The sequence below is a fragment of the Gambusia affinis genome, linkage group LG03, assembly GCF_019740435.1.
Source record: "Gambusia affinis linkage group LG03, SWU_Gaff_1.0, whole genome shotgun sequence".
NCBI lineage: Eukaryota > Metazoa > Chordata > Actinopteri > Cyprinodontiformes > Poeciliidae > Gambusia > Gambusia affinis.
Genome location: NC_057870.1, coordinates 14,528,987 through 14,539,107, shown reverse-complemented (window position 1 = coordinate 14,539,107; position 10,121 = coordinate 14,528,987). Strand labels below are relative to the sequence as shown.

At 38.0% G+C, this 10,121-nt stretch overlaps 1 protein-coding gene across 2 annotated transcripts; it reads left to right on the top strand.

Annotated features, from left to right (window-relative positions):
• Positions 1 to 1,577: 1,577 nt before the first annotated feature.
• LOC122827867 (group 3 secretory phospholipase A2-like) lies at positions 1,578 to 9,939 on the top strand. 2 transcript variants are annotated; one of them, XM_044110950.1, is made up of 7 exons: positions 1,578 to 2,096; positions 3,446 to 3,578; positions 4,177 to 4,311; positions 6,148 to 7,106; positions 8,089 to 8,218; positions 8,360 to 8,479; positions 8,604 to 9,939. In XM_044110950.1, exons 1-7 carry the CDS (start codon positions 1,613 to 1,615, stop codon positions 8,785 to 8,787), a joined length of 2,145 nt encoding a protein of 714 aa, XP_043966885.1. In that variant the 5' UTR covers positions 1,578 to 1,612; the 3' UTR covers positions 8,788 to 9,939. The 2 variants fall into 2 exon arrangements, with proteins under 2 accessions (XP_043966885.1, XP_043966886.1); XM_044110951.1 differs by lacking the exons at positions 8,089 to 8,218; positions 8,360 to 8,479 and having other exon boundaries at positions 8,604 to 8,740.
• Positions 9,940 to 10,121: the final 182 nt, after the last annotated feature.

Below are 10,121 nucleotides of genomic sequence, written 5' to 3'. Positions count from 1 at the left end.
ATATATCTATATATACATATATATATAGATATATATAGATATATAGATAGATATATCACTGTATGTCTATATATATATTTACACTTTGTTAGAAATAAATACTATTATACCTTCATTAATGTTTACAGTTTTCACCATGACATTCCTACTGATATGGAGGCCATACGCTGCATGACTATGATTACTAAGGTTTAATCTGGATGATCTGTTTCGCTAGTACACCAAGGACTGACAGAAAGTCAACTGAACACATCAACAAAAGATGTCTATGAGTAGCAGATTAATCTTAGCGTTTAACCGAGAGATCTTGTACATGCACATTCGAAGCTTACCAGTGTCTTGTTTTCTCAGTAAAGAGCAATGCCCAGATGTGGCAATGACCTAGTTCTACACTGTGCTACATCAAAAACTGACATCATGATGAGGTGATCATCAATGGCTTGTAAAAACAAAATCGACAAAAAAAGTTAACAATTAAAAGGCTTCTCTCCGAGCTAAAGTTATAGCCGCCTTCTACCGGATTCTGCCAGTTCTGTGGAATGTTCCTCCTTCTCTGTATTTGTACATAGATAGTGCATGAAGTTGAAATCTGTATGTTTGGTAATAACTTTGCATGGAAAGGTTTTGCAGAAAGTTTACACAGACTAATAAAATCTGATGAAAATTGATATTTGTTCTTTTCTGATTTTTTATTATTTAATTTTTTTGCCTCTGCAGAGAATAGATGCATCACATTGCAGTCGCTGCAATATCATTATGGTTGCACATTAAAAAGATTATTGGATGGCCACACCATCTCAGCTGGTGTGGCCAAATTCACATTGCTATTACATGTTTTCCTAATATGCTGTGGAGTACTGAGGGTAGAAATGAAGGATTGTCATGTGCTAAGATGAAATAACGCACAGCAAATAACAAAGATGCCGCTGATATGAGCAAAAGTATTTATTTTCAAGAGGATTTTCCAGGACAAATCCATGATATATTTGAGTTTCTAAGAGCTGCACGAAAACAATGACTCTTCTGCTTAAAGCTGTCATGTAAATGCCCAATTGCTTATCTTCCAAAAATAATAAACGGCAGAGGAAAAGTGAACAATTTCTCCTCTTTTGGGCTCTCATATTCATCTGACGTCTCAGAGTACCAAATTATGCAAATAAATTAGATGAAGCATTATCATCAATGTAGTACATTCACAATAACATTTCAGTGAGTGTTCTAACGACAACACTTTATTTGCCATCTTACATATTTAGAGTTTTCATCTAGTTGAGTTCAATCCAAATTCACATCAATGTAATCTTAGCGTCTTGATACAATTTTGGGCCCCATTTAATTTAAAAGCAAATCAGGTTATGCCGTGTCCCAGTAATAGGACGCATACAAAAATGGCCCCATCTAGAGGACTAATTAAGGCCTCGCACACGATTTCATATTTCCCGGGAATGTGATCAGCCGAGTGTCAAATTGCTCAAAATCCACGAACCAATAAGAACACCTTTCATTTCCTGCACTATCTCAGAGACATAAGCATTTGCAAAAAAAAAAAAAAAAAAGCAAAACAAGCAGACATTAACTTACAACTAAAGGACTTGCTCGCCCACACATAGGGATGGAAAGCGGATGGTTCCTTCGAGCTGTTTTCGTCTTACCATGGCTCGGTTTCTCCAAAACACAACACACACCTGGACCAGGTGTGTCCTGCCTCCGATCGAGTCCAGCCGACGGACACACGCTCCTCACCTTTCTGCGCCATGGCGCCAACGGTGCGCGCTTCTTGTATATCACCAAATGGTCTGATGACCTGCGGCTGGCAGGCTGCGAAATCTATTCAGATCCAGATGTCACCGGAGGATATCGGGCCTTTTGCAACAGAAATGAGACCTGGAATCAAGAACTTAAGAAGTTTAACATCAGTCTCTTGCTGTTCCCGGATGCTCCGTGCGCACTCGTACGTTCCGTGGTTCCCACACCGGAGCTCACCGGGCGGAGGACTGATGAGACAGAGAGAAAAACCCGGAGGAAACGATCCTGGATATTTCCAGGCACGTTGTGGTGTGGCACTGGAAGTAAAGCGGCCGGATACGAACAATTGGGTGAGGATGTTGAATTTATTGATGCAGTTAAACTCGGGATGTTTATTTCTTTGCTCTTTTTTTTAATGAGCTTTTTCTGTTTTTATTTCTCAGATAGTCTACATTATGTTTGTTTGTTCTACATTTCTTGTTTGAGATATTACAGCTTTGTCTTCTGGCTCTGGTCTGCTCTGCATCCCCAGAACCTGAACCAAACATTTGAGAAGCGGGATTCAGGTTCTATGCACCAGATATCTGGAACAAACTTCCAGAAAACTGCAAAACAGCAAACATTGAGTTCCTTTAAATCAGCACTGAAAGCCTACCTGTTTAGAGTTGCTTTTGAAACATAACCATGAAACATTAAGCAATAATCTGATGTGTAATGAAAAAAGGTAATGTTGTTACTGTGTGTTCTATAATTTTGAATTTTTCTGCTTTTATCATAAAACGCGCTTTGAAATGCCTTGTTGCTGAAAGGTACTATACAAATAAAAGTTGATTGATTGATATATCACAGCCGTGTTCTGGGAAGATGGAAAAAATCTGGGAAGATTTTCCATTTATTTCATATGACTGCTGGCCCGTTTTCAATGAAGTAAGGGAAAAGAGCGCAAGGCAACAGCACAGCTATTTTCTCCTTACATTTTTTTTTCTTCTTCAAATTTTGTCACGAAGGTAAATGGAGCTAAATACAGGGCAGTCCCAGCACCAAGCTAATAAAAAGCGGCAAAAGACTTTATCCTGGGGTGGAGGTTCATCTTAAGGCATATGGCCCAGTCAAAGTCCAGATATATGCAAAATTGGGAATCCGACTGTGGCAACACTTGGAAATGAATGTCCACTGTCTCTCCATGCGCATTCTTACTGAGCACGAGCTGATTTGCACAAACAAAAAATAAAAAATTGACAAAATACGCATTTTTCTAGAGTAGCACCTGTAGAAAGACCACAAGGTGGCGATAAAAAGTTCTGATTCAGAGGGTCTGAATACAAATGGACACCACACGATGTCCATCCATTCACTCATTCTTTTAATAAACGTTATTAATCCTTAAATGAAAGGAGGGGAAAAATATGCACCAGATAACATCTATCCTTTTTATTTCCCAATGTGACAAAATTTCAAAAGGGAGTATTAGTAGTAGATGCTCTGATGTTTTAAAAGAAATCAAATATCATGGTAATGCATTACTGATGCATTTACCTCTCTGATTTTTTTTCTCACCATAGACATGTTGGGTTTATTTGGATACCACTGCCTCCCACCTCAAAATCAATTTGAATTAAAATTACATAAACTGAGCCAAAATCTTGAACTTTCTTCATGCAAACAGTCTTTGACATCAAGGTCCCGCTCTCCTTCGCAGGCATGTTCGAGAGAACAGATAAGTGTTGCCGTGAACACGACCACTGCTCAGACATCATCCCAGCTTTCACAGTGAATTATGGCGTCTTCAACCCCAATTTCTTCACAGTCTCACACTGCGAGTGTGACCAAAGGTGAGCCTCCGAAAGCACCACTTAAAGTGAGTCTGGATTTCATACATGTGTGCCTTCCAGGAAAACTCCTGCAAGTAGTAAATTACATCCCCTTATACTTCTCTGGCAGTACATAGGGATGCGTTGAGGCAACATTTTGGAAGTTTTATGGTTTTACAACCTCATATTTCATTTCTGGAATGTGCTTTATGACTTCTCTTAATGTCAAAAATTTGAAACACAAAAATCTGGAGATGTTTTTCTATTATTAATTTAACTTCATGGCAACCAGTCTTCCAGGCAAATTTTTTCTTTCAAGAATGAACATGTTTTCTATAATGTTAGTGATTCAATGCATTTCTTTCTTTCCAACCATTCCCTTGTTTTGTTGCAGTGATGGAGATGGCTGTTTTATTCTGACATCACATCTAATATTGATATCTGCGCCACATCATTCCTCCGCTTTTCTCATGTCAGTTTTCAAGATAGCAGATTATTATTCAGCTCAAGCAAGGATAATCTCAGAAAAAGAATAAAACAAGGCAGCAGTGAGGAGCTCGTGCACGGTATTTGAGCGACTGAATATTTTCTTAACCTTTGCCTGCTCTCCATTTGTCAGGTTTCGACAGTGCCTTCTGGGCATGAATGACAGCATTTCAAGTATGGTGGGCTACAGCTTCTTCAACATCCTGAAGGTTCCCTGTTTTGACCTGAAGCAGCTGAAGCACTGCACACAGATGTACTGGTGGGGAATGTAAGGGAGGCAGACACACTGACACTGTTGCTTTGACTGCATATTTATAGGCAGAACATTTGCTTTTAAGAAGAACAGGAGTTTTCTTTATGGATATGTTGAACAGTTTTCTCTCGAACTTGCTAAATAAACTCTAAATAAAACAGATTTTAACCAAGTTTTTGCTCTGTAGGCATGTCTTGGTGAGAGACAAGAAAAATGGAAATGTTTAACAGTCAAAGAAATTAAGGACAGAAAATGACTTCTTTAGCCTGAACAATTTATTAGATTCTTTTTAGAATATAAAACAAAAATTGAAATTACACCCACCACAATAAATAACCAGAATTTAATTTCTTTCTTTCTTTATTCTTTTCTCTTTTTATATATAAATATAAAAAAGGGACAAAGATCAAATCTTTACAATGAGGGGATGGTTGCAATTTCTTAGAAGCAGTGTTCTATACTGTGAAACAAAATATCAAGCAAGTAATTTCAAAAAGTACATTGTTATCAGAAAAAAGAACACACTGAACCATTTTGAGATACATCTTGTAGCATTAGTGTTATTCAGTTGAGAAAACTCTTGGGGTGAAAGTCTTCCTTATTGCCCTTCAATATCAAAACACTGCGGGGTTCTGTAATATTATCTGTCACTGCGGATGACCTAAAGAGCCACAGAACCGTAGTTTAGACAGAGAGCCTCCTTCCAGTTTGTGCAGCAGACATTTAAGTCATTACTGCCTGAGTTGTGGGTGCATTATCCCATATTCCTCTGATGCTACTGCCTTTCTTTCTCATCTCAAGAGGAACAGTAGAGACTTGTCTTATGTGTGGGTGTATATTGTATAATGTTGGGTCGATTTTTACCCCTTTTGTTGCTAGTATGTGAAATAACAACAGAAGCTCCTCCACCAGAGGGCGGAAGAAACATGGGTGTCAAAAAGGCTTCATTTGTGTTGCAGTATGGAGGGTCTGACTCCATATCCAGAGGTTGTTAGTCCTCGAACCAGCCATCCCAGGTTTATTACCTACCCTTCCTGTTGCTGCATGTCTTCCTCCCTTCTCGCTTGACTATATCCTGTCTAAAATGGCAAATAAAGACTAGAGCTGAAATTTGCACTGCAATCGGCCACTTTTAGAAATTGCACAGTATCCTTTTCACATTCCTGACCAATGACTGTAAGCTGTATATTTTGTTGCGAGGTTAATGTTAAGCTGCATTATTGCTGCCATAAGTTTGTATTTTAGCCTTAGTTAAGTTTTTAGTTTATTTTCAGTTCATGTTGTCCCGTGCCTCTGTTTGCAGCACCATTATCCTGGACACCGTTGTTTTGTTCCTCTGTATGCTGTGTATATCGCTGAAATTAAATCTGGTGTGATTTGACTAGACATACAAAAATATCTTTGAAAAACAAGTATATTTGGCATTATTAGGATGAAAAAGTGGATTTATCCACCAAAGTGGTTCTATTTCTAAATTAGTGCTGTTGCTTCTTTAGCTTTCTAAATCTGTCTAATTAAATTGAAACAACTAATCTAGAACAATAATCAAATGCCAAATCAGTTCTGGACTAAGATCAACTAGAATATTTCTTTTACAAATTCACTTAAGAACTAGCTCTTGTAAAGCACTGGAACTGTTTAATTTTGAAAACTTTGAAAATAATCGAGAATCTGGGTCTCGATACAGCTTTACCACATTTACATGAATTACTGTACCTTTAAAGGAGTCAACTGATAATAAATATTTTTCTTTGTACTTGAATATTACCAAAAATCCTAATTTATTTTTTTGTCATTTTCATGCTTTTTTTTATTTCATCGCTTAACTCTGTGCATGTTTTCTCTCCATAGGTGCAAAAAAGCCAGTGAGGCTCCTTATGCCGTCTTCAAAAGCCCCCAACCTTACAACAGCTCTGATGTTATAGGCAAACATGTTCACACAGACAGCAAGAATTTAACAAGCAGTAAAGAGCAGCATTTATCTGAGAGGCCTGCGTCTAACCCTCAGAGGAAGGCATCTCAATCTAAACATAGATGTGGCCTCAGAGACCCACCTAGAGGAGATACGTTTCACCGCAGAAGGACAAAGGGGAATGGATGCAAAAGGCAAGAAAAACTCTCTGGAGAAGGACCTTTACAAAAGCCCAAAACAGTCAAAAAGGTACATGTTTCTAAAAGGAAAAGAGGCGAAAAAACGAAGAAAAGGAGAAAGGACTTTTCTGGTCTTGCACAGAAAAGCAACATTCCACCGGTCATCCCTACAACTACCTCGACACAAATATCACCTAAAGCAATTCCTTCACATTTTCCAACATTAGCGAGGAGGCTGAATTTTCAGGAAGACTCGAATAAAGCCAAAGGAGTAACCAAACAAGCAAAAAGTAAAAAGAAAGCCCCAAAGCACAGTAAATGCTGTGGATCCAGCGTGTCTGTGAGCAGGGACATTCCTCGGTTGCGCTGTAAAATCTGTGTAAAACGAACAGCAACTCCCACAACAACTGTTACGCCAACAAATACATATGCAGGGGGATTACCAGTTAATCATAAGGGAACACATTTGAAATATAAAGCAGGAACACCCAGCCAGGAAACTCTAGCAACTATTTGGAGTGCAGCTACGGTTGCAACACCCATTACAAGAGAACAAAAGATGATGGCCTCTCTTCATAAAAAGGACAAACCACAAAAGCAGTTGGATTTCCATCTATTGTGGAAGCAGGCAGGTCAGCAGCCCTTGGGTCATACTACCACCCAAAGGATCCGTGCAGAGAACATCCTGGTAAAAAATGATGAGAAACACAATATGACAGGTGAGTGAATGTGGTTACACTCCCAGTACCTTCGAAGCAAAAGGATGGCCTGCTCACATGCCGCGATTAGACCAATGTCAATTTTTGCTTCTCTTTGTGGTGAATATAAATATTGTTCAATTCTTATTTCTTCTAAGGAGGTTTTTGCACAATCTTCTTACTAAATCCCCAAATTGAAATGCCATTTGATGGCTCGGCTTTTAATAGTATAAATTCAAATTAACTAGTTCAGCTGTGAATATTCTATGTCGGATTTGGTCATGACGTTACTATTTTTTAACTTTTGTTTTGACATTTTCTTGTCTCTTTGGTAGGCATATGGCTTATAAGGAATTCTCAGTGGAAGATGACACGACAGTTTCAACTTTTTACTGGCAAATCCTCATTTCTGGTTGTTTGGCTGAATGAAAACTACAACTAATATTTATTTCAAATGTTTTACTTTCAAAGATTACTTTCATTCTGACAAACAAGTCTTGTTGGAATGCATATTCCAATTTACATGTACATGTACATACATACCCCCAGCAATATTTGTTTCAATTTTCTTGAGCAAGAACCTCTAGAGTTTCTGTAGCCGTCAGCAAGCTGCAGGATTCTGGATAGATATTTGACAACTCTTCTTGGTTCTGCTAAACACTCTTGTCATTGTGATCAAGTACCTAATTTTGATATTTTCTGACCAAATCTTTTATTAAAAAAATCTTTGGCGCCAGGCAGAGAGTTGCAAATATGTGTAATGCTTTAGGATGTCACATTTGGAGCAGGTGCTCCTTTCTTGGACAGCAGCCTCTTTATACATGCTAATGCTAAACTGGCTTTTCTATGTTCCAACATCTTCCATTTTTTATAGTCTTAAGACTTTGTGGTTTCTAGACTGTTCCTGAACCTCTTAGGAAATTTCCTTTTGTAGTTGAGTGAAAGTTTGGATCAGATGGTTGAAACTTCGTTTAAAGATATTTGTTCGTTTTGGCGTCATCAGATAATGAGCTCCTGTGCCGAAGCCTCAAACATCTGGATGATTGTAAATTTAAAATTCCACCTTTGGAGAAGAAATATAATCTGACAAACATGGAGTCCAAAACAGCCTATCACTGTGACTGCACAAGCCGGTAAAAAATGTTTCTTTCACTTTTAATTCTATGCTTTTATTCACATTCCTAAACTGTGATGTGTGACTTTATTGCTGCTTGTGAATCTGTCAAATCCAATACAAGGCTAACAATCTTGCTTGGGTTTTTCTGATTCCGCAGTTTGGCAGTTCAAATCAAAAATGTAAAGAAACCAAGTCCTCCTCGCTCTCTCTTGAGGGATTTTGTCTCTCAAGACTGCTTTACTCTGCCAAAGGAGAATAAATGTAATCACACAAAGAGGTATCAAACTTTAAAGTGCTTGTTTGAGCTACGTATCTTGTCTGAAGCCTACACACAGATTGTCTGTACAACTAGTTATAAGACTGAATTCACTTGTTAATATTTTTTTATGTTTTCTTTCTAGATGTTCTGGAGGTTTCATTAAAGCCTCTGAACTACATCAAGCACTTAAGAAGAGAGAAGAAGGAAAAGACTCTGCCACGATGAGATTTTCAACTAGCGGCAGGAAAAAAAGGATTCCTCTCCATCTTCATAAGTATTGCCTAAGGCTGCAGATGAGAGTGGATATCATGGTGCAGCTCAAATGAACATAGACTGAACTCTGTGCAGTAACTAGGCTGCTTAAGAACTTTATCATCTTTCATGCAGAACTGTCTTTAGAAGAGGATTTCATCTTTCACTACCAAAAGAAACAAGTTTTGACATGAATGTGCTTCATGCATTTCCCTTATTATTCCCTGCTCACAGTAATGCCTTTTTTTGGTTTATCATAAAAATAATGATGCAATATTATTGCACAAGTCTGAGAGGGTCCCTCTGGTAAAGGTTGATAATGCAGAGGGTTGGAAAACTGCTAATAGGCTACTTTACTTCTTAACCACTGTTGTGTGGTGCATCTTGTCAATTGAGATCTTTAGCATGGGACTGTTCTGTTGTGTGAAGTTTTATATGTCAATCCATCAGAAATAGAGCGGCTTCAAAAACAATTCCTGGTCTCTGTACCTTGGAGAACTGGCTGCTGAGCAGATGAGTCCAGTGTGAATTTGTTAGTACAAAATATGAAGGGCATACTATACTTTGATTAGCACCTCTGATGTGTATGGAATGCCAGAGTGGCCAAATGACTTGAATTGGCAACACATCAATGATTTGCGAACAACACATATTTTACGCATGAAAGAAATTGAAAAAGTTAAAAAATTCTGACCTCATTCGACATACATAGACAAACTGTCCTTGTTTGTCACATTTACTTATGTGAGGGGTCATAAACAGAGTCAGATACAGGCGACGCAGAAAAAAAGAACAAACTCCAAAAGATTTGTTTACAAATTAAATCTACAGTGGCATGAAAAAGTGCTCGCCCCCGTTCCTGATTTCCGATTATTCTGGATGTCTGTCACACTTCAGTGTCTCAAAACATTAAACCAATTTATATATTTGCCAAAGACAACAGGAGTAAACAAGTTGTACATTAATAAGGGAGAAAAAAAGAAAAAAAATTCAAATCGACATGGTCCTACAGGTAAAAAGTGATTGCCCACTAAACCTACTAACTGGTTGATCCACCCCAAATAGCATCAGCTGCATGCACCATAATTCACTGTAATTCAACCACATTGTAGGGTAACACAAGTGTACGAAAAGAAAACCAGGAAGGGGGAAATTTCACACGAGTGTGTATTCTTTTCAATTATTTTTTGGTTAAATAGGAATTATTAAGCTTATTTTTTCAGCATTTTTCACTCACATCTGTCGAAATGGAAAAATCCACCAATTTTCCGATTTGATCCGAAAGTATTTTCTTATTTCGGAAAAAACTAAATAAACAAAAGTGAAAATCTCATACTGAGTCATGTGTATTAATGAGCTCATGAATTTTTGACAGCTAGACAGCTATTCTTCTGGCGCGATGCATGCT

What these genes read in the sequence shown, in the direction of transcription:
- LOC122827867 (XM_044110950.1), top strand. Translation starts at nt 1,613, where the DNA reads ATGGAAAGCGGATGGTTCCTTCGAGCTGTTTTCGTCTTACCATGGCTC. An exon ending in GGCCGGATACGAACAATTGG is followed by an intron (nt 2,097 to 3,445) that starts GTGAGGATGTTG and finishes TCTCCTTCGCAG; the next exon opens with GCATGTTCGAGAGAACAGAT. An exon ending in AAATGTAATCACACAAAGAG is followed by an intron (nt 8,480 to 8,603) that starts GTATCAAACTTT and finishes TTTTCTTTCTAG; the next exon opens with ATGTTCTGGAGGTTTCATTA.